Source organism: Silurus meridionalis, chromosome 3, assembly GCF_014805685.1.
Source record: "Silurus meridionalis isolate SWU-2019-XX chromosome 3, ASM1480568v1, whole genome shotgun sequence".
Lineage (NCBI taxonomy): Eukaryota > Metazoa > Chordata > Actinopteri > Siluriformes > Siluridae > Silurus > Silurus meridionalis.
The window spans coordinates 19706290-19730922 of NC_060886.1; the positions used below are offsets into that span (position 1 = coordinate 19706290).

Here is a 24633-nt window from a genome sequence, read left to right on the forward strand (position 1 = left end):
AGATTAACCAAAATATTAATACATATACACATCAAACAAATCAATCATAGTACCTTGTTCCCGTTCCAGCTAGGTGCTTAATTATCCCTTACTTTCCTTAAGAACCTTGTGCTTAATTATCCCTTACTTTCCTTAAGAACCTTATGCGATTTCAGAGCATTTAAGCGACATGACTTTCCTTTACCATGGTGTACGTCACACTAACTAGTGGGGGGCAGAGTCAAAGGATTATACTGTAAGGGGGCTAAAGACAATACCGTATGGGGGCGGAGTTAAAGGACTATACAGTATGGGGCGGAAGAGACCAAACAAAATGGAGCTCAAAATCATTACCTTACTAACTCTTTTCTAAGAGTTAGTTACACTCCACCAATCATGAGTGAATAATGGGACGTACACAGACTACATTAAGCACGAATGATTTAAACTGAAAATTTACCTTTCCGAAAAACCGTATAAGAACGAAGACAATTTATGCCAAAGTTGTAACTTAGCAACGACTATGTACTATTATGTACTATAGAGGGAAGGAGCAGATTTAATTAGACTCCAGCAACAGAACAAGCTTCTGGATTGGGCGCTCAACTTCTGACAACTCGTGAAGACGCTCCCCTTTCTTGCCAAGCTTACGGTCACCAAGCTGGAGTTTAACTCTCCGTACAAGTCCGTCTTTGTCAGTAGTGACTTTTGAAACTCTACCCAATCTCCACTCATTCCTCTGCAAATCCTCTCCTTTCAGGATTACGATATCTCCAACTTGTAAATTCCTTCTTGGAGCATGCCAGCGCTGTCTAAGAGCTATGTTGGCGAGGTATTCCTTTCGCCATCTACTCCAAAACTGTTCTGCAAGGTATTGAACATGTCTCCACCTTTTCTTGCCATACATATCTTCTCTGATGAATTCACCTGGAGGAGGTAAGGCCTGGACAGATTTCATTGTCAGAAGATGATTAGGGGTGAGTGGTTCGAGGCCATGGGGATCACTGAGATTGTCAACAGTCAGAGGACGGCTGTTGACTATAGCCATAGCTTCATAGAAAAGGCCCGTAACGAAGCATCATTTAGTCTACCAGAGGAAAGAGCGAGAGTGGATCTTAGGACACTTCTCACAGTCCTTATATGTCTTTCCCACACCCTCCTGAATGGCTAGCATGGGGTGCATTCATTCTGAAGTCGCACTGCCTATTTGCAAGAAATACAGCAAGACGATCTGCATCAACTTCCTTTAGAGCTTCTCTGAACTCATTTTTGGCTCCTACAAAGTTGCTTCCTGGGTCAGACCTGATCAGACGAACAGCACCACGTATGGCGATGAAACATCGAAGGCCGTTGATGAAAGCATCTGTCGACATGTCCTCGAGAATCTCAATATGGACAGCACGGAACTAAGACAAGTGAAAAGAAGACCGTATCTCTTGTTCTCTTTTCTTCCTTGTTTTGTAAGGAATGGCCCAAGCAATCCATGCCACAGAAAGTGAAAGGAGGATGGCTCCAACCGTTCTGGCGGTAGATCGGCCATCTTTGCTCCTCCATAGGTCTGCGTGGCCGTCTACAGATGACACATTGACGAATGTAGGATGCAACAGCCCGGTTGATTCCTGTAATCCAGTAGCCACTGCGCCTTATTTCGTTGATAGTAAGACCTTTACCTTGATGTTTCATCTTTTCGTGATGATAAGCAATAATCATCCTTGTGATGTGATGATCTTTGGGAATGATTGCAGGGTGCTTGAAGAAGTTGGGAAGAGAGGAGTTGCATAGCCTCCTCCCACCCTGAGTATGCGTCGTCATGGAGAAAAGCGTCAAGAGCGTGCAAAGGATTATGCCGTGGTAGAGGATTCCTTTGCTCAGCAGTTTTAGCTCTTCTTGATACACATTTTTCTGCAGAATTTTGATTAGATGATGTTCTGCCTCTTCACGTTCGGTTACAGTGGTGAGATTGTTTGATCTGTTATTGCTTATGCGCCTTAGAATGCGTGCAATTGCTCGTATAGTTAGCGACCAAGATGAGAACTTAGACAGACGATCAATGATGCTTGCGTGTTCCGTGGTTTTAGTACTGAGTGCTAGAACACTCCTGACCTCTGGATCTCCGACTGATAACTCTGGTACTTCCTCTGTAGCCAGCTTTATTTCCTTGTTCCATAAGAACTTAGGTCCGCAAGCCAGGTAGATGATAAAACTCACTGGCAGTCAAGCCCGGAGGCGTGGTCAGCAGGATTCTCATTTGTCGGGACATATCGCCACTGTTGTGGGGCTGAGCTGAGCTGAATCTTTTGAACCCGGTTAGCTACAAGCGTGTGGAACCGTCGCGCTTCATTTCTTATGTATCCTAAGACCACTTTAGAGTCAGTCCAGAAGAATTCCTCTGCATTAATGCATCCCAATTCCTCCTTAAGCATGTTGCTTATTTTCACGGAAACAACTGCTGCTGTTAATTCTAGTCGTGGGATGGTTGTGACTTTGGTTGGAGAGACACGTGATTTTCCTACAACCAAGGCACAATGAACATCTCCCTTTTCGTTTTGAAGTCGCAGGTATGAACACTGACCGTAACCCCTCACACTGGCATCAGAGAAGTGATGCAGCTCTGTCTTAGAGACCCTTCCAAATCCAGCAGGTGAGTAGGTACGGGCTATGGTAAAATTATCTAAGTGGGCTAGATCTCTTTTCCATTGTTCCCATTTATGTCGAAGCTCATCAGTAAGAGGATCGTCCCAGCCAGTACCTCGCCTGCACATCTCTTGAAGAATGCTCTTTGCTTTGAGGACGACTGGCGCTACAAACCCAAGAGGATCGTACAGTGAAGCTACTGTAGATAAAATGCCGCGTCGCGTCGCAGGCTGTTCTTTGAGGCTGACGTTAAGCTTGAAGCGGTCAGACTCCACATCCCATTGAATCCCGAGAGCTCTCTCGAGTGGCAATTCATCAAATGAGAGATTCTTATCCTTCACGTTGGTGGCTCGTTCGAGAGTGGTATACTCTCTAATACCCTTTTGTCATTAGACACAAATTTATGTAGTCGGAGACCGCCCATGGCGCAGAGTTCACGAGCTTCCCTGGCAAGCTGAATGGCATCTTCGGTGTTTTCGACGCTATGAGCCCATCATCCACATAAAAGTTCCTCATAACAAATCTTGAGCCTTGAGGGTAGATGTCGCGATTCTCCTTAGCTAGATGTTTCATCCCATAGTTTGCACATCCCGGAGAAGAAGCAGCACCGAACAAATGTACCTTCATGCGAAACTCGGTGGGCTGTGAGTTCAAATTTCCTTGCTTCCACCAGAGGAAGCGCAAGAAGTTGCGATCAGATTCAACCACATGGAACTGATGGAACATCTTCTGAATGTCGCACATCAACGCAACTGGGTGCTGTCGGAAACGGATGAGAACACCACCTAAGTTGTTCAACATGTCGGGCCCAGAGAGGAGGTGCTCATTCAAGCTTGTTCCTTTGTATCTGGCTGAGCAATCAAACACCACACGAAGTTTATCTGGCTTCTTCGTGGCGCACACCATGATGGGGAATGTACCATCTCTCCCTTCACTCCCACCGTCATTGACCTGCTCAGCATCTCCTTTCCCAATGACTTCCTCCATGAACTCAACATAATGTTCCTTATACCTTTCATCCCGTTGTAATTTCCTTTTAAGGTGAAGAAGGCGTAATAGCTGAGCCTTTGTTGTCAGGCAGGCTGGGTCTGGTTTTGAAGGGCAGAGGCATTTCATAATGTCCAGACACATTTTCCTTATTCCCTTCTCCAGTATGTTAAGAAATGTGATGTCGTCTTGTGACACAACTTTGCTGTCGTCATTGCCATCTTTGAAGTCAGACTCTAGAACGCGAATGACATCGGTAGGAGTTAACGGAGGTAGCTCTTTAACTGTAATTCTGTGACACAGATGATGTGTGCTCAACACATCCTGAGTTTGTAGTGAGCGCCCTACAATACTCCATCCTAAATCAGTCCTTACAGCATAGGGTTCCTCGTCTCCTAAAAGGACCTTCCTTGGTGCCATAGCTCTTGAGCAGTTGTAGCCAATCAAAAGACCTACTACACAGTCCTTCAGTGGTTGTATTTCATCCACTATTTCTGCCAGATGACTCCATTTTTTAGCCGTCTCACAAGTGGGAATGTGAGAGCGGTTGACAGGTATGCAGTCCTTTGTATAGGTAACCGGAAGATCGACTTGAACTGCAGAACTATATCCTCTAACACGAAGCCCAGAGACACCTTCGCCAGGATCACCGTATCCCTGCCGCTCATAGTCGTCAACTTGAGTTTCACTGGATACTTGTCAGCATTAAGACCATCACTCACTTCTTGGTCAATAAACGTAGTATCGCTTTGAGTGTCGAGCAGTGCATAGACGAGTTTCTCAGTGGTTGGATCATTTTTAGATGAAACCCAGACTGGTATCACCATAGATGTGTTTGATGAGCTTTCACCTGCTACACTGAGTGACGTCGCAGCAGCACTTTGATTTGTTTCTGGTTCTGATGTAGTCCTTTCTCTTTTATAGTTGTCATCATGCAGGGCTGAAGGATGCTTTCCTTTACAGTGGTTACAGAAAAGACGATGACGGCAGTCTCTCACACTGTGGCCGGGTTTCAGGCATCCATAACAGAGTTTCTTCTCCTTTATATATTTGCGTCGCTCAACTAACACCATCTCAGTGAACTTGTAGCATGCGTGTAGTTGGTGCCTATTATCTTGACAAAAGATACATGAAACCTTAACTTTCCCCTGTTCTGACTTGTGTTTTTCATTTTTAGTGACTATTTGAGTGGTAAACACACTAGCTTTGGTTTTCTTCACATCTCTGAGGTTTCTCTTCTCAGTGATAGAATCTGACAAATGAAGGGCATGAAAGGACGTAATGGGATTGCAAGCAATCTCGGCTTCATCTGACGTAAATCTAGCAAACTCCTTGAAACTTGGGAATTCTTGATTTTCATTTAGACTTTGCGTGACTTGTCGGTTCCAGCGTAAAGCTGCCCAGTCTGGTAGTTTGTGAACGAGCTTCCGATTTTCTTCCCAGTCGTTTAATATGTCCAGACCCTTGACATGAGGCATGGCATCTTGACAAGCATTCAAAAATCTGAGAAGCGTCTCAGTCCTTCAGCATCCTTCGATGGAATTCTCGGCCAGTTGGTGAGCTTCTCTCTAAACGCTCTCTGAATGGCGAATGGCTGGCCAAATCGACGATTTAGTTTGTCCCATGCGTTTTGGTATGCTTCATTGTCATTTCGGTAAAAGTTGCCATCTAAAGCCTGCCGTGCTGGGCCACCAATGTACTTTTTTAGGTAGTATAGTTTTTCGGCTGGCGTGATTGCCCTTTGGTCTATGAGTGAAGTGAATGCTGCCTTCCATTCAATGAACTGTATGGGATCGCCGTTGAAGACAAATGGCTCAGGAACAGGAAGCCTATTTAAGGCTATGTTGTCTTGAAAGAGCTGAGTGAGAGAGGGAATGTCTGTATGATGGGGCGTTGCAACTTGAGAGAGGGGCACTGTAGTTACAGGTGTATTCTTTGCTTCCATGTTCCTTTCCTTCTTGAGATAAATAGCATCCTTGTGATCTGTCTCCCTTTCGTAGATTTTCAACTTGGCTTGAGCGGCCCTTATCTCTTTCGCTGCCTGTAATCGCTCCAACTTACGCCTTTGTGCCTCTAGTGTCTTGCGTTGTGCCTCTAGTGTCTTGTGTTGTTGTTCCTCTAGCTCCCTTATAGATTCCTTTTGCTTTTCTTCTTCCAGCAGCATCTGATAATTTGCTTCCTTTACTGCTAGTTCAGCTGCTGCGTCCATGCGTTACTATCATGGATGACGTTATGGAGTAGAGATCGGACTGGCTGTGACTTGTCCAAGAAGCTGCGGATCCATAGACAGACTTTGCATAGTCGTGGCGGAGCAGTTCGTGAAGGCGGTGTCTTTCCTGCGGCTCATCAAACCCGCTTTCCTCATTTATAGCTCTGCTGTATGCAATGTTGATGATTTCTGTGGTCACAGCTTCACGTATCAACTCTTCTTCTTATGTCGATGGAGGGTGAGGTGAGATTTGAATATCATAATAAATGTTCATCATGTTATCTTTACTTTTCTTAAGCTCGTGAATGAGAGGCCAGAGCTGACTCTCTGACATATAAGTCTTTAGCTGATCTCTTGCCTTCCTTGCGTGGAGCTTCCACTGTTCGTACATGGCAAACAGCCTTTTCTCTTTCTCTTGGCCTCTTCATATTGGTGCGCGAGCATCTTCTCTGTAAGATGGCGTGTGCGTTCAGAGCGTCTTGGACCTTCAAGAGCATTATCATCCTTATTAAATTTGCCTTGGAGATCAGTTAGACATTGTTGTTTAACTTCATTTGTTTCCTTCAGACACGGTCGCTCTGATTGGTCTACCATTATGTGGGTTTCACCTTGTAAATCTTCATGCTGGTAACTAGCCATCTGCTCCTCCACCTCTATCTCATTTCCTGACTGTGACATTATCACTTATAAATTTTAACTCTAATGGCGGAAGAAGACCCCCTTAACTGATAAGAAGCCCTGACTAAGCACTGTATAAACATAAAATATCAGAACATCAATTTAAGCAGCTGACATATATGCATTAACATATAGACACTAGAATTATTGTAAATGTCAGTGTAAATATTACAATGAACAAGTTATCAACAATAATAAATTCAAATGAGGGAAATGTGAATGTTAAATCCTCAATAAACAGTGTTAACTAAGTGGGTGAATGCAAAATTAAAAAAAAACAAAAAAAACAAAAACAAAATCTGTCCTTAATTAGACAAAGTCCATGTGGATGCCTACAGGCATGGGCACAAATATAATCACAGTTTATACTGTTGCTCTTGTTGCTGAGCTGGTGAGTATTGAATGTTCAGTCCGAGAAGCCGTTCGTTCGTTGCTCGTCGTATCGTTGTACTATAGTAGATTAATACTCACGACCTTGCATCAATGTCCGTAAGTGTGGTTGTACTTGACCATTGCACCGAAACTGTGAGACTGCTGTCCGAAGTATAGGTCAGGCGCGAGGAAGCAGCTTGATAAGTCCACGCTGATGCCTTGTGATGGTGATGTAGCAGAAGCTGTAACTGGCGCTGTGAAGACCCTCCGTGGCCCGTTGTAGACAACAGTTATTGGAATCGATGCGGGCCAAGCTCTTACTGTAGCTAACCCCTAGCCAGACAATGGTGAAGCGTACTGATGTTTCAAAAAGCCTTTATTTTGTGTTCAGCCGTCAGCCTTTCCTTTGGGAAACACAAAATCTACCTTTCCTTGATGAGAAACCTTTTCTTAGTGAAACACCGTAAGAGCTACAGAACAGATAGATAACAAATAAAACAATCAGCTCTTACAAACATAAACATGAATAGCCATTCAAAAGAAACCCCCTGTGATGTCACACGATGATGTCACAGATGTGGCAGTGACAACAACACATTAAAAACACTTCACAGTTAAATAGATTAACCAAAATATTAATACATATACACATCAAACAAATCATAGTACCTTGTTCCCGTTCCAGCTAGGTGCTTAATTATCCCTTACTTTCCTTAAGAACCTTGTGCTTAATTATCCCTTACTTTCCTTAAGAACCTTGTACGATTTCAGAGCATTTAAGCGACATGACTTTCCTTTACCATGGTGTACGTCACACTAACTAGTGGGGGGCAGAGTCAAAGGATTATACTGTAAGGGGGGGGGGGCTAAAAGACAATACCGTATGGGGGCGGAGTTAAAGGACTATACCGTATGGGGCGGAAGAGACCAAACAAAATGGAGCTCAAAATCATTACCTTACTAACTCTTTTCTAAGAGTTAGTTACAGGCCGAGAAAGGCTTTGTCTAGGACCTGGACACCTCGGTGTGCAGGTCAGGAAAGAATTGTAGACTCTGACGTAAACGTGAAGCCGGGAGCAAAAAGCGATTGTGGTGCTTGCGGGACGAAGAGGATTTGCGCTCATTAGCCGGCCAAGCTAGATCCAGCTTATCAACGGCATGTGTCACAACCTCCATGAGCTCCTTGAACTCTTGCTTGCTAATTGCTTTATAGCTTCCTGTTCGTGACTTTGCCGCACCTTCCACTGGACAGATTACACACGTGATTCAGAGTGTGGACAACGCAGAAGCATTCCCAAAGTGTTGCGACGCATCTCGAGGTCCTGAAAGGGAAAATATATATCTATATATATTCAAAGGTGGAAACAGATCTTGAGTCAGTTGAATGCATGCGACATGCATGTCGTATTCTATATACTATGTGTATGTGACAAATGAAATTTGATTTGATTGACATCTTGAAACTAATTAATGTGCATTCATTGATAAATAATAGTAGTTTTATATGTAAATTACAGAATATATTTCCTACAAGAAGAGTAATAAATATCTAATATCTAAGTATTTCCTTTTAAAAATGTAGGCCCCTCCATCTAATACAGTTAATAATACAGAATTTCACAGTGGATTTTTCCTGGTTTTCTCCACCCTCCCGAAACATGGCAGAAGCTGGATTCACTACTTCAAATTGCTCCTGAGTGTGAAAGAGTATGTGTGAAGGAGTATGTGTAGGAAGGTGTGGGTGTGTGGTATCCTGCTATGGACTAGCATTCTGTTCAGATTTTATTCTCACCCCTCAAGTGTTTACACTTTAGTTTTTTTGGTTGTTTTTTTTTTCACTATTTTGGCTTGATTTCCCTCTAAACTGAAAACATCTCTAATATTAATTCTGGTCATGTGTGTCATACTTTCGTGTGTACGCTCTTCAATTCATGTACAGCTGACTCTCAATGGCCTGCTGTTTTTAAGCATTTAATCTGCGCTTGCATGAGAAGCAGACATTGGAGAGCAGTATTTTACAGCCACTTAAGTTAATCAAATTTGAATAGCAGTTTTGGTGTTTGGCAGGTGGTGCAGCATGCTGTGTGTGTGTAAATATATATATGTGTGTGTGTGTGTGTGTGTGTGTGTGTGTGTGTGTGCACGCACTGAGGTGTGCTGCTACTGTGACATGCCGCAATTACTGTGTGAGATCGTCAGACCGGGAGAAGAGAAGGTGACTGGGCAGACAGGGCAGTGATACAGCACAGGTGCTCCAGCACTCAATACTTCCTGCTGTTCTGTCAGTCACACAAATGAGTCCGGTACCCAAGAATATATTTCACTATTATAACCTATAATTTAACATGATACCATGAGCTTTGATGGATGCAGATTGAAGGTTAATCATTTTTGGAATCTCGACGTGTGTATTTGTGTGTGCGGGACTATATTATAAGTTTGTGGTAACCAAACGTCCACAAGCACATTTGATCTTATCCCCAGGATAGGAATATGTAATAGTTTTGACTTTGTGAAGGTTTTAAGTTGTAATAATGAGGTTTCAGATGTTAAAAAAACAAAACAAAAACAGGCCAATCATTTCCTGAGGTTATAGAGTACTGAATGTAAGGTCTGGATATAGCATCAAATCTCACAATTAATTATAATAATGGAAGGTTGTCACAAGGACGAATGTGTGTATGTGCATGTATGTGTGTGTGTGCATGTGGTGTCTTCTCATTTCCTCAAGCGTTTATATTACAAAAAGTGCAATAAATCATTCATTCATCTTTAGTAAGTGTTTCAGCTTGAGCGTATCCTGGGAACACTGAGAAAAGGGAAGAGAATACACCTTAGATGGGACACATTCTTTTGAGGACACCATTCTCTTACACACACACACACACACACACACACACACACATTATAACTACAGGCAGTTTAGCATAGCCAATCCATCATAACTCCATATATTTTGGAAGATGAGAGGAAACCCTAGAACCACAGGCACACCCTGTGAAACTCCACACAGACATTAACCCGAGCTCAAGACCGAACTGGGAACCCTGGAGCTGTGAGGCACCCGCTGTGGCACCATGCTGCCCTGAACATGGATTTTTAATTATGGTTTGGTAAAAAACGTAGTTTTTGAACACTTATTTATATGCCTCTGACTTTTTCGTTCCATGAAACTCAAGTAAAGTGTTCTAATGAAGCTCCCAAAGAGATGCCTGAGCTGATAAATGTGTTCAATTACAAGAGGATGAAAGTGCACATAATAGGATATGAAACTTGTCCACTGGTAATTATATACTGTACAATAGGTAATGGAAAAAAAAGTGAATCTGAAGATTGTACGTCAGATAAGGCATTTCATTACTCCTGGGGGGAGAGAGAATAAACGCACGGCTTTAACTGTAGTGCACTGCACATCCAGCTGCAGCCAGAAGCTGAAAGTAGGCATTTGACCTGGAAAAAAAAAGTTTTCATTAATCTACCTCTGACTTTTATCAGCTTTGACACAAAATCTATCTTATTCTTATGAGATGGACAGTGACTATCTGCTGCCATTTCCTGCTTCTGTAATGATTGTTTTCTTTTTTCTCTCAGAATTCTTTACTGACAAACCTTTTTCTCTGCCTGTCTAATAAACAGTCTTTGTTTGTGGAAAAACATCTGTAGACCTTATCTTCGTGTGTGTGTGTGTGTGTGTGTGTGTGTGTGTGTGTGTGTGTGTGTGTGAGAGAGAGAGAGAGAGAGAGAGAGAGAGAGAGAGACTGAGTCTTTTTTAATCATACAGGCTGGCCAGCGGGTGATCAGATCTGGTAGAATCTAAATCTTTTCTTTCCAGATAGTTTCCTAGACTTTGGGCAGCTATGGCAATTACAATGTGGAACAGATACCCCCACACACACACACACACACACACATTAACTCAAACTCTTTACAGCAATTTACATCATCCCTATACAACGTATTGAAAGATTTAATTTTTTTTTAGATGTTTAAAACTTTATTTTTGCTCAGCAGCTGTACTGGCAAGATAACATAAACCTTAAGCTTATATGTCAAAACTACTTGGGTTCGAAGTGTTTCTTATCCAGTGCAGAGTATTTTGGTCTCTAAAATCGATGTGTGATGCTCTATAAAGCTCTGATACTAGGTTTAGTTTCTCCTGTTTGTTATGAGTATGAATAGAAGTGGCGGACCAGCATTTATTCTTCCAGTCAGCTTTGTGGAAGAAGAAAACACTGGAGATGAAGAGCTGTTCGCACGTTTCATTAAGCGTCTATGAGAGATGTAAGATTTTTGCATTGCCCAAGTCATGTCGGCTTCATCTAATGCCAATCCTGTATTTAGACTTCAGTGGGAAGGAGAGCCTTATAAGCTCTTTGTTTACTCATATTTTAGCTGAACCGTGCATGTAAACATGCACAATTTTATCCATTCTACAGCGCATCAAGTCTGATAGCGTTTTATTCTTAACCAACACAAACCCACTGTCACCAGTCTGCAGTGTTTAAAGGCAGACTTATTTCCTTTTTTTTTTTTTTTTTTTTTCCTTTTAATAAAATGTCATTTGTTTTACGGCAGATGTGGCAAAAGCTCAGTGAGACAGAAAGCATTTGAAACTAAACCAATGAAGCAAAACCGAAGATGCAGGCAAAGTAAAAGCATGGCACGATAAGGATTGACTTTTACAAAGGACAATAGTAAATGTTTGTGTAGTGCTATAGGGCAATTTTTTATTCTACAGCATCAGTGCAGCTTTGTGACTGTTTTAACAGCAGGTATCATCATTTTTCAGCAATCTTAAAAGAATATATGAAAAAATGCTAATTCGTGGTTATTTTAATTCAATTGCAGGTGGCGAATATTTACCATCTGAGAGACTAATACATGGTAAGTCAATGTAGCACTCATTCTAATATATATTCTAATATAAAATATTTGTTTATTTATTTATTTTTTATAATAATGTCCCTAAATTACTGCAATTAAATAAGACCACAACTCGATTTCCATTCCTGCCATTTGCCAGATGGCCTTATTCACTTGCATTTATCTCATTTATACAACTGAGCAGTTGAAGGTTAAGGGTCGTGCTCAAGGTCCCAGCAAATTTTTATTCAGTTTTCCAGTTGGAAATCCATTAATCTACCACTGAGCTACCACTTCTTTCATTATGGATTTTGGGTCCAAAATCCATAATCATTAAAAAAAAATTGCTATTGATCTTAAATACAGAGATTTCAGATTAATACAAAGACTGAAAACTTATAAAGCATACAGACTGTTGAATAGAGACAGAATGATTGAGAGTTTACAAGCTGTGCACACAGAGGGTGCGTTTCTCCCAGACATGGCCTCCTGCCGTACACTGTATCCGTCTGCAATTAACCCATCATAGGAGCTATGTTTAATAGTTTGGAAATCAACATAAATACCAAATTCTCAAGTATCACTGCACAGAGGTAATTAGATCTGAACACATTACAAGTTTACACTTGTTTAAAGAGACTAAAAGGTGAAATCTTTATCGCGTTATTTCTTTTCCTTTCTTTGCTACATGCGGCAGGGGAATTAAAGTCTTTTTGTCTGTACATAATCGGATTCCCACCAGTTGATTAGTAAAAAATAAACACTTTAAAACCATGTACAGGTTTATTTATGTAGGAGTATTTAGTATTAAGCTCGCCGAAACACTTTGTTGCAGGCAGAAACAGATTGCAAGAAAAATTCAGTATACCAAGAACAAAAAGTACAAAGTGACCTTCGGTATCTTTACAGCACTGATGCCGCTTGCATTATATACTGTAGATATACATATTTCTCCTTGCTCTTGCATCTCTTACAGATTAAAACGCTGGTTAACAAAGAAGGTCGCGTGTGACTTTAACAGGCGTTTAGTTGTTACATCAGAGTTGTTTTTTTTATGGATAAAATAATTAATGCTGTTGTATTTTTGTATCTAACAGAAGCTACTTCACCACTAAAAAAAAAACTAAACACAAATAGCAACAGCTCGGCATAATAAGGACGTGTGTGTGTGTGTGTGTGTGTCAGCACAAACTTGGAGACCTTGATGTACTGTACATAAAGAATAGCGAATATTGTTTATAGTGACGGATGTGTGCTGTGTTGCATCGCAGTATGTGCACTCTCATTTCTCCACATCTCGAGTCTGTTTGCATGGTCTATACCTCGTGACTACGCTACCTTTCGGTTGCGGATCCTGCGCCAGGTGATCGTTTTCCTTTCAGCTGTAATGAGGTGGTTCAGGAGCAGAAGAATCTGGAATAAACTTTTGTCTTAGGTTGGAATGCTACCGGTTTAAAGCATATGTGTTTGTGTTTTGCAGTTTTCCGATGGAACATTCTTCATTGGACGATTCTTGGAAGGAAAATTCCGAGCCCTACGCCAACATTTCTGCATGAAAAGACAGAAGCTCCATTTTTCTCTAAACCCATTAGTAACTGACAATTAATATCAAGCAGCCCACAGATGCAGCCTTGTGCTGCTTTGCCTGAAGCACCTTTACTAATGGCTAGGAAGCAACTTGATGATATTCAGCAACCCAAACACACATGAAACCCTCCATAATGCCTTCAAAAGTGTCATGTCTCTATGTGTTGACGGTTGTTTGCTGGGCGAGCGCCCTTTGGTATCTCAGCATATCCAGACCCACCGTGTCGTTAGTTGGGCAGCTTGCTGCGCCTGCACGCAAACCCGTTAAACCTCAAAGAACCACCAACACCACTTTTAACAACATCCGGACCCGCCCCTTAAACCCCCACGCCTTTGAGTTCATCATTAACGAGCCGAAGAAATGCGAGACCAACGTGCCATTCCTGGTGATCCTCATAAGCACGACGCACAAGGAGTTTGATGCTCGGCAGGCGATCCGGGAAACATGGGGCGACGAGAGCACGTTCAGCGACCTTCGTATCATAACTCTGTTTCTCCTCGGCAGTAGCACAGACAGCATGCTCAATCAGATGGTGGAGCAGGAGAGTCAGATCTTCCATGACATTGTAGTGGAGGACTTTGTGGATTCCTACCATAACCTGACTCTGAAGACGCTGATGGGAATGCGTTGGGTGGCCACCTTTTGCAACCAGGCCAAGTATGTGATGAAGACCGACAGTGACATTTTTGTCAACATGGACAACCTGGTGTACAAGTTGCTGAAACCAGACACCAAGCCCAGACGGAGGTACTTCACGGGCTACGTCATAAACGGCTCACCTATCCGGGATATGCGCAGTAAGTGGTACATGCCCAGAGACCTGTACCCAGAAAGTAAATACCCACCGTTCTGCTCCGGCACAGGTTACGTCTTCTCAGCAGATGTAGCTGAGCTGATCTATAAGACCTCCCTGCACACCCGTCTGCTGCATTTGGAGGACGTTTACGTAGGCGTCTGCTTGCGCAAGCTCGGCATTCACCCCTATCAGAACAGTGGCTTCAATCATTGGAAAATGGCTTACAGCCTCTGTAGGTATCGTCGAGTCATCACTGTGCACCAGATCTCCCCTGAAGAGATACACCGGATCTGGAATGACATGTCCAGCAAGAAACACCTCAAATGTTAGTGCAGCCTGAGGAATACTGTCTACGTGCATCATCTGTTTTTTTATATATACAGACCTTAAAAAGACACAATGTTCATCAGCGAAGCGTGGTCTCCTTACAAAAACCTCAAGAACAACCTGTGACACTTTGAGCCAATCGTAAGGAGGCGAAGATCAAATCAAGATCCTCGAACAGCGAAGGATGATGCGCATTTGTAAAGTACATTGATGAATAGACTGAGTGTTATTGCCGTGCCAGTCTAGCTGCATCGAGAAAGGGTGTGCTGTGCTGTGCTTTACTCGAGCACCTTAAATGCTAAATCGTGCATAAACGGTATTCTACACTGTAGTAATGCAGCTCATCAGCTCAACAATGGTGCGCTCCGAGTTCAAACAAACCAAACATGAATGTCCGTGATGTTATTTCTTTTCACTGCACAGTTTTGTTGTAATTAATAGTGGTAATTTAATCAGAGCACTAACGACGAGTGTTAAAGCTAAAAATATTTCATATATATATATATATATATATATATATATATATATATATATATATATATATATATATATATATATATATATATATATATATAATTATGATTTATTTTATTTTTTCCCCCCCAGCAGATGCTTTTGTTCTACGTGGAAACTCGAGTTCTTTTTGGTTACATGTTGGTGTGCTTAAATAATAATGATCCTTTTTATAGGGGCAAAAAAAATAAATAAATGTAAAGATGTACAAGTCATTATTTATAATAACAGCTATAACAAAGTTTTATTTATTTCTGTAATCAGTGCTATCCTCACTTCAGCTCCAGCTGGCTCATCTTTGTAATATTGCTGCATATACATATTATATATTGATTACTTACCACTTAGCACTAAGTATTCTATAAAGCGTGTTTACTGTATTTGGTAAAAGGCACTGTAACGACGTTCCTCGGAGGAAGTTTATCATATATATGTTACATATTCATCTATAAGAAGAACTTTAATGAAAACGACTGGACGACTTTATATTTTCTAAAAACTTAATTGTGGGGGCAATTTTTTTTTTTCCTGGGTTTTTTTTGTCACTCATAATATTGAACAGTTTGTGAGATTGGATTATGAAAAGCATAAATAATAGAGAAACTGTTCCTCATGGGAGCTTGTTGTATTGTATTATACTGTGGATTTTTTTTTTTCTACATAAAAAAGAAATGCAAGCAAACAGCAGTTTCTCTTTCCTTATAATTTGATTTATTTTACTGATATATGATTTTGAACTACCATTCCCTTTACTCCTATTAATGCACTCTGTGGAATTTGTTGTCTTATTTGCATCACATCTGATCTTGCCACTTCGTTCTAAACAGCACTGAAAGTTCTCTAGAGTTTCCATTTAAAACCTATTAATGAAAAGAACTTTTACTCCAGATCTCCATAACATAGATTGGTTTAAGCCTATTGCTATGGAAAATGGCATGTTTTCTTCATGAATAATGACAATGATTAGCTAATTGCAGTAGTTACCCGTGTGGTGAACATCATAGAATAAGCAAACTGCACTGTCACATAATGAAAAGTGAAAGCTGGTAAAGATGCCAGTTCACATCACCAGGGTTCCCAGTTCAATCCTGAGCTTGGGTTATTGCATGTGGTGAATTCCTCCCACTTCCCTAAACACATGGCATTATGCCCATAGGTCTAACTGAGTGTGAATGTGCATGTTGTTCTGTGATTAACTAACATCACATTTAGCATACCATTACACCCCTAACAATTTTACTAATTTTGGAATAGGCTCTCCAACAATAGATTCTTACATATCAAATGTATTCTTGGCAAATTGACTATCTAGTCCAGACCTCTTGGTTTTATGTCTGTAAATGAGACAACCTATTTGGCATATTAGTATATAGTAGAGATTTTCATTAAGTATAAAACATTTTTGTTTATTTTCCTTTCAAAGTATATAACATTTTGTTTCACAATGAATAATCACTGTCCAATTACTGTCAATATTCTCTTAATCATTGCTAGTTATATCACCAGGTTTGAATACACGAATGTTTATACCGGCAGGAGAAAGGACTTATAAAATGTAAAAAAATAAATAAAATCTCCAGCAGAACTGCATTATAATACAGTATGTATTTGTATGTATTTTGTGTGTGTGTGTGTGTGTGTATATATATCTATATATATCTATATATATAATATATATATCTATCACATACATACAGTACTGACCAAAAGTTTGGACACACCTCCTCATTCAAAGAGTTTTCTTTATTTTCATGACTCTGAAAATTGTAGATTCACACTGAAGGCATCAAAACTATGAATTAACACGTGTGGAATTATATATGGAATTATATACATAACAAAAAAGTGTGAAAAAACTGAAAAATGTCATTCTAGCTGCTTCAAAGTAGCCACCTTTTGCTTTGATTACTGCTTTGCACACTCTTGGCATTCTCTTGATGAGCTTCAAGAGGTAGTCACCTGAAATGGTCTTCCAACAGTCTTGAAGGAGTTCCCTGAGAGATGCTTGGCACTTGTTGGCCCGTTTGCTTTCACTCTGCGGTCCAGCTCACCCCTAAACCATCTCGATTGGGTTCAGGTCCGGTGACTGTGGAGGCCAGGTCATCTGGCGCAGCACCCCATCACTATCCTTCTTGGTCAAATAGCCCTTGATGCCTTCAGTGTGACTCTACAATTTTCATAGTCATGAAAATAAAGAAAACTCTTTGAATGAGAAGGTGTGTCCAAACTTTTGGTCTGGACTGTGTGTGTGTGTGTATATGTGTATGTGTGTGTGTGTATATATATATATATATATATATATATATATATATATATATATATATATATATATATATATATATATATATATATATATATATATATATATATATATATATATATATATATATATATGTGTGTGTGTGTGTGTGTGTGTATATAATAGGTGTGTGTATGTAATAATGTTAATTGTTATTCAGTCTTCCACAAAAAATCTGACATACTGTGAGCTACAGGGGGGAAAAAAAGAGGTAGTAATCTCCTTTGTGAACACGTGCCCCATGGTTTAGAATACTAACTACTTTTATGTCAGTTTTGAGTATGACATCTCTCGTTGCCTTTAGCTGAGTGCATTTTAAGCAGACTGATTTAGAGCTTTCATTATCATTACCACATGTGCATTTCGTTCTGAATGGTCTTTATCTTCTGATTATGCGATCATAAATGTCTTCTGGCTTCCAGCTACAGAGAAAATTGCAGCACGTCTGCAGGTGTCCGCCAACCGCCCGGCGTAGAGTAATTTCCATATTAAACATGAGAGGAAGGTGAAATTTCAATGTTGTTCATCTGAGAGTGAAAAGAGCAAAAGCACAGCAGCAATTTGGATCTAGCGTCTTCAATTCACTACAACTCGGCAACCTGAAGGACTCGTCTGCCTCTAACCCTGGCAAACAATGTCATTTGGCTGCGAGCCTAGTGATCACAAGTTGTGCCAAGTAATCCCACCACAAAACTCTTACTGCCAGTGACAAATTGAGTCAATCTTTGGGATTTTCAGCTTGTGCCTAGGAGATGCACAGAGAGCCTGAGTGGCTATTTCAAGCCAGATATGGCTGTTTTTATGGATCTGTGGGCATGGAAAAATGTTATACCATAAAAACATTATTGGTCTTACAGAATCAAACTCATTTACACATGAAATATATGAGGCAGCTTAATCATTTTGCCATATAATCTGTGGGAGGCAGGCGTTTGTGGTGATATACACAGCAGTGATCACAGGGTATAAATTTACTGAACAGTCCACCTGGCCGTGACCAGCGGGTGAGTATAATTAAATATGACTTCTGATTATCTTTGAATTATTTGCTTAATGAATGATGTAAGACAAAGTTGAAATCAATAACCATATTTAAAAACGATCTATTAATATATCATTCTAGCACCAGTCTATTATCACCCCTTTTTTTTTTTTTTGCAAATAGTAATAGAAATTATAAAACACCATTTCATAAAAGAATATTTATTGTAATATTAAGCGTATATTTTCAAGTACAGGTGAAAATGGAGTCTTTTGGAATGACTTGTTTCTTTTTGGAATCATGACTAATCTCCCATACAGTAGTCATATTTTGGTTACGAACCTCCTTCTGTTAGAGAAATCGAACAGATGCATGCTGGCGAATGCAGCGGGATCTTGCGGCTACTTCTTTATACTCAGCAGCTGGCTTTTCTTCCCCCTCCATGTCACAGTTCAGGTGTGCTCTACAGTTATAGTGACCTTTCTGTCATAAAACAAAGCTTTAGAGGGTTAAATCTGGAGGATTTTCTCCAGGGGAGAAGCGTGCATACGTCTCACAATTCAAAATCAAAGTGCATTAAAGCTTCATTTCAACAGAAGCCGTTTGCCAGTGACAATACTTTTAGACAGAGCTATCAGCTGTAAAGCAAATCTGCTCGGTGTAACAACATAAAGCAGTCTATGCTTTAAAACAGCGTCGGCTTGTTACCTGTGTTCTTAGGCACGGATTAATGAACAAGGCACCTCTAGCAGTTAAGCGTCAACACTGTCCAGAAAAAAAAAAAAAACTAAAGAAAATGCACATGGCAGCATTCAGTTCCTCATCTCTTACTTCCTGGGGGAATGATTTCATTCACTCTTAGTGGATTAAATATTTTGTTAACATACAGTACAATACAATTCACTTGTAAAACAGTATTTTTTTTTTTTTTTTATAGAATCATGAAGAATAATGTGCTTGAGTTTTTCATAAATAAGATCATTTACATTTGGAAGAAAGGAGGATTTCAATTAACTGTTTAACAAGTTCTGCAGTGTTAATGTGCGCATCCCAAAAAATCTTTCTTTCAATGCAGGAAAAGGAAAACTGAAAACTTTTCCCAATAAATAACACTAATAATAATAATTATTATTATTAATAAAGCTTTGTTGAAAGAAAATATAACGCAAATAAGAACCTCTAATTGTTTTGTTTTTTTTGTTGTATTTTTTTGTCATTTCTGGCTGAAGCCACCTGAGAGCATCAAGTTAGCAGAGTTGAGGAGAAGAGTGAGGTGGAATGTTGAGGAAAAACAACATTTCTTGCAGGAGCAGAATGTAGGGCAAAGGACAGTGTGTGTGTGTGTGTGTGTGTGGTGGGGTTATTGACAGAATGCTTAGTTACTGACAGTTAGAAGGTAATTAAAATGAGGATAGAGCTGGCAGAGGAGTTTGAGGTGGGAGTAAACTGGAGATGGCTCTGCTCCGAACCCCGAGACCCCCCCGCGGTCCGCACATTCTTTAGTATTCAGTCTGTTGAAAGCCTTCTTTCTCCTCCCATCCTCTTCCTCTTCCCTCAAAGATATTCCATCAGGTAACACTGAGTTGGGCAAAGCCAATTAGCTTCACCTCGTCAGGGATCTCTGTACTGTCACAGCCAGATGCCTACACACACACACACACACACACACACACACACACACACAAAAGATTATACAAGATCCAGAGAAATATATATTATACATGCCCTGTGGTCATACTCATTTGTATTTATAATTACTTATCCCAGATTAAGAAATCACATAGTGGGTGAAAAATGAATCTACTTGAACACCGCTCTATAATTTGCATCTTTTAATTTACTTTTTTTTCCCCCAAATTACATAGAAATTTTGTGTCATGTTTGCTTTGATGAATATCATAATCACATAAACCTTTACTGTTGTAAACACAGCTTTCAAAGGTATTTCCCATATTCAGCTTTAGAAGGTTAGAAGTCTTTAAGAAATCATTTATTTTTGACCGCTTGTAATTTTAATGGTCAAACTAGTGGAGGATGTCAAAGTTTAAAAGCTAGCACATAACTGGCATAAAGAGAAGCGTGCGAGTGTCTACCCTCGTGATTACCTACAAAACCGCTCAGTTTTGGTGCAATAAAGGTGAGAAGGTGTGTGTGTGTGTTTGCGCTCGCACTGAGACATGCTGCAGATGAAGAGAGCATGGAGGAGTGCTGTTGCATTGGATCCATCTATTCTTCCTCTGCTCAGCATTTTCTGGTCCCTACAGATGATGTATGACCCATGCACATCTATTTTCAGACCTAAATCCTGACTAAGAAAAAATAAGAAAAGCCTGGGCACACGCTCGCACTGAGCAACCTCGCACACTGCTCAAGTGCACAGCCTAAAACTTTTAATGTTTTCCAACAAAGCATGGGCGAGTTCAGATTTTCATAAATGCACCTGAAAAGGAGAAAATCATTTCTGTGCTGTTGGAACACATTAAATGAGAATTCTGTTCATAAGCATTAATCTGGGTGTAAGAGCACCGGCTAGACGCCAAAGTAAAATTATTTATTAGCTGTCTGTGTGTCTAAGCAGAACACACACTGGGCTTTTTGTGCCATATTGATTTCAAGTTTTTTTTTTTTTTTTGCAAAGCAGAGCTGGCACTTGTTATAAGAAGCTGTAAGAAACTAATCAATAGGAACCAAATCTTCCAAAACAAGATGAACAAAGATGCACCAGTATTAGGAAGAAAAAACTACAGGTGCAAATGCATAAACAAATATAATATTTGTCTGTCTGGAAATACTTTGTCTCTGTCATCGGTATGCAAAGTGAAGCCTCGGTGCAGCGGTGGTCCTTATCACACCTAACACACACTCCGAGATGCTGCAGAGGGCCAAAAGGTTGATCGATCTTTCTCTCACACACTTCGCCTCACGGAGATGGAACAGCAGATTTTGGCAAGACGGCGCTGAACAATTTACAGCCGGGCTGGGAGAATTGTGGGTGTGTTTTTACAAAGCTGAAAGGGCTGGATGAAAAACACATCTCTGTTGACACTTTCCGTTTCACTACAGTCAGCCAATAAGGGCAGCACCGTGCGGCAGAAACCGGCTGCACAATAGCATGCGTCACATAAATCCTCCCAGTGAAATGTTATGAATTACCGAAAAAAACAGAAAAGCAGAACATATTTATTGTGTTTGTACCTGCACTATCACAAATACCATACATCATCTCAGCCCGATATACCAGAACAAATATGGGTTTCTGTTTCACATTCTGCACTGCTGGATGATGTTAACAAAGATGCCCTATCAAATAGTCTGGCACTGCCGCTGCTCCTCAAAACTGTATCTGCTAGATTACCCGTATGGGCCCTTTTCATAGATGAAATTTTAAATCCATCAAGATTAACACAGGGATATTTGCACATCTTCAGACTTGGGTTGTGCAGTTGCTTAAATCCATTTTGCTGGGTTCCACACTGGGTTTATGCAAATGACCTGTGTGCAGTTCACAGCTCCAAGTTTGCCCAAAATGTCTAGTTTCTGATGAATAGTCAGAAACTGGGTTTCTCAATAGCATTAAAAGGACTGCCTTTAAATACCAGCATTTACCTTTAGATTTAAAAGCCAAAGATTGAAAATGCAGACTGCAGAAGAAATTACTGTATAATATCAATCTAAAAAGAAAACAAGTATACACATCTTTATCTTTCTATAAAATACTATATTATATAAAATACTATTTTAAAAGTACACTATTTATGTAAAAGATATAAAGTGCACATGCTTGTTAAAACCAGATTTTTAGAATTTTGTGATGTGGGAAGCAAAAGAAAATGTTCTCATTTTAAATATATAAATGTTATATTTTATCTCTCTATATATCTCTATATATCTCCACTTGCAATCAGAATTATATTCATATATTTATAAATACAAATCTTTTTAAAATGCAGGATTCTGCTTTGTATTGCTTCTTAATGACTTTAGTGATACATAAAATCAACACAGAAAATGTATGCTGTAGTATTTGTGTGTAACAGTATATTTTGTTAAGATCGCCCTGTCACAATTATTCAACCCCTATATAATAATTATATTATAATTGTTGGTCTTAAAGCTTTCTGACAGTTTTTATGGCCTGAAGTGGAGCTGAAACATCAGAGAGCAAACAACTCATATTAAGTAAAAAAAAAAAAAAACGAAATGTAATGGGAAAACATAAAGTGCTTCCAATAACCTGGTTGCATTAGTGTGCAGTCTTTTAGAGTAGAGCATGTGACTGATGTTCAAAAGTAATTACCCGTGATTATGTTAATGATTATAATTATCATATCATTGAAGTGATTCTGATTAACCCCAAATAAAGATCAGCTCTATCATCTTGGTTTTATCCATGTGTTCATGCACCATGGAACAACATCAAGGCCTTTATCACCAATTAAAGAAAACATGGTACAGGAGTAAGATAAACAAGAACAGGACATACCTCCAAAATTGAGGAAAAGTAAAAAGATTGAGCAAGGACATTGCTAAGAGACCTACAGCAATAGTTAAGGATTTGCAGGAATTTATATCAACCTAAATAAATTCCCTGAAATCTCTCATATTAAAAAAAAAAAAATTCCACCCAATGGTGGTATTACAAATTACAAAATAAGTCTGTGACAAAACCAGTACAGTTAATTGTCAAAAAAAATTAAATTAAAAAAGCACTATAGCTATGGTGATACATGGTGGTGGAAGCATCATGATATGGGGCTGCTTGTCTTCAGCTAGGACTGGGCACATATACAAGGAGGGAATTATGAAATCACAAAACCTGCAGAATTTAGTTAGACCACTGAAGAAAAATATTTTTTCAACCAGCATGACAAATCAAAAAAGGACTGGGTTCAGAAGTAGAAGGTCAATGGTATGGAATCTCCCAGTTAGATCCCAGTTTTAAAGCCTATCAGCAGCCTCTGAGCTAGCTATCAAACAACTTGAACAGGTTTCAAGAAATCCTTTCACAATTTAATGGATCTGGAGCATTTTTGCAGAATAAATTTGTCAAATCAAGATGTGTTCAGCTGGTAGATTCTTTCCTGTTGAAGAATGTGGTGCTGCATTATTAATTATTAGTTAAGGAATATGGGATATCTTGTAAGCTTTTTTTTCTTGCAATATGGATCACAAAAAATATGGTGAAAATAAATCTGGAATGCAAATTTCATAGGGGTGTGTAGACCTTTACAGTCCACTGTATAGACTGTATAGTCTAGTATATTACCATATTTATTTTTCTCCATGAAGTGTCCAAGTTGTAATCATCACATTAACCACTGCCAATTTGGTTTAGACCATATGTGTTAAACTCAAGGCGCGCGGGCCACATCCAGCCCGGCGTACAATAATATCCAGCCTGCAAGATCATTTTATATATCTTATTTTAAATGCGTTATGAAGCGCCGATCACACACAAACTACAAATCCCATAATGCAGCTCAACAGCTGCCTTACCGTATGATAGGCAACCTGCGATCATTCCCGCGTCATTTACGTCAGATCGATCAAGCGTCTGTTGATGTATACAACCCTAATTTCAAGTCAAAGCTAGCCCCTGGATGAAAGTAGTGACACTGCACAGCTGGCAGTGGAGTGGACTCCAGTGGAGTGGACTCATCATGGAGTGGACTCCAGTTTGTGCATTACAGAGGAAATATTGGACATTAAATCGTTGCACAGGAAAACGACAGGAAAAGACAGTTTTTGAAAAGTATGTCAAAGTGCAGCCGACATGAATCTGCCTTGGGACAAACTTGTTGGACTTACAATGTGCAGTGAAAAAAGTGGACTAGTGGGAAGGATGCAGTTAAAAAGACAGAAGGAGAACTTTACTGGTAAATTCACAGCATATCACTGCATCATACACCAGGAAATGCTGTGCGGTAAAGTCCTTACAATGGAACATGTAATGCAAACCGTAAACTTTTTCAGAGCCTAAGGTTTAAATTCCTCGCCAATTCAGTAAAGGAAAAGACTCCACAGTTCCGCGGGATGAAAAGTGGAAATGTGAGTCGTCTCGCTGATGAACACCTGCATTCCATCCTGAGAATCTCCACAACACAGGACCTCACATAAAAGAACTTGTTGCCAAGAAAAAATTCCAAGCATCCAGCTCTGACACAAATGGCATAAGAGCAAAGAAAATTTAATGTTTTGATTTGTTATTATTTGAACATTTACTTAAAAGCACAATTTATATTTTCAGATTTTTTTAGGTTTTTATCTTAATATTTAAATAGGTATAATTTTAACAGGAGTTGTGACTATTAATATTTTAACAAAAGATGCCCATTCCAACATTCTCCCAGAACTTCTGCTCCGTACAACTCTACTAACGCTTTCTGTTAGATTTATGGATAATCAT

The 24633-nt window shown here is 39.8% G+C and overlaps 2 protein-coding genes across 8 annotated transcripts in view; one reads left to right on the top strand and one right to left on the bottom strand.

Annotated features, from left to right (window-relative positions):
* b3galt1b (UDP-Gal:betaGlcNAc beta 1,3-galactosyltransferase, polypeptide 1b) overlaps positions 1-15161 on the top strand; it is a 122837-nt gene extending 107676 nt beyond the window's left edge. For 4 of the 5 annotated variants that reach the window (XM_046844804.1, XM_046844805.1, XM_046844802.1 and 1 more), the window contains 2 exons: positions 11708-11743; positions 13203-15161. In XM_046844804.1, coding sequence (XP_046700760.1) covers positions 13429-14436 — 1008 coding nt within the window. In that variant the 5' untranslated portion in view covers positions 11708-11743; positions 13203-13428 and the 3' untranslated portion in view covers positions 14437-15161. The remainder of the gene's footprint in view (positions 1-11707; positions 11744-13202) is intronic. The other variant, XM_046844807.1, reaches the window with a different exon arrangement.
* A 3271-nt stretch (positions 15162-18432) lies between these two features.
* stk39 (serine threonine kinase 39) overlaps positions 18433-24633 on the bottom strand; it is a 40189-nt gene continuing 33988 nt past the window's right edge. For 2 of the 3 annotated variants that reach the window (XM_046844798.1, XM_046844799.1), the window contains exon 18: positions 18433-19870. In XM_046844798.1, the coding sequence (XP_046700754.1) occupies positions 19796-19870 (75 nt within the window). In that variant the 3' untranslated portion in view covers positions 18433-19795. The remainder of the gene's footprint in view (positions 19871-24633) is intronic. The other variant, XR_006925111.1, reaches the window with a different exon arrangement.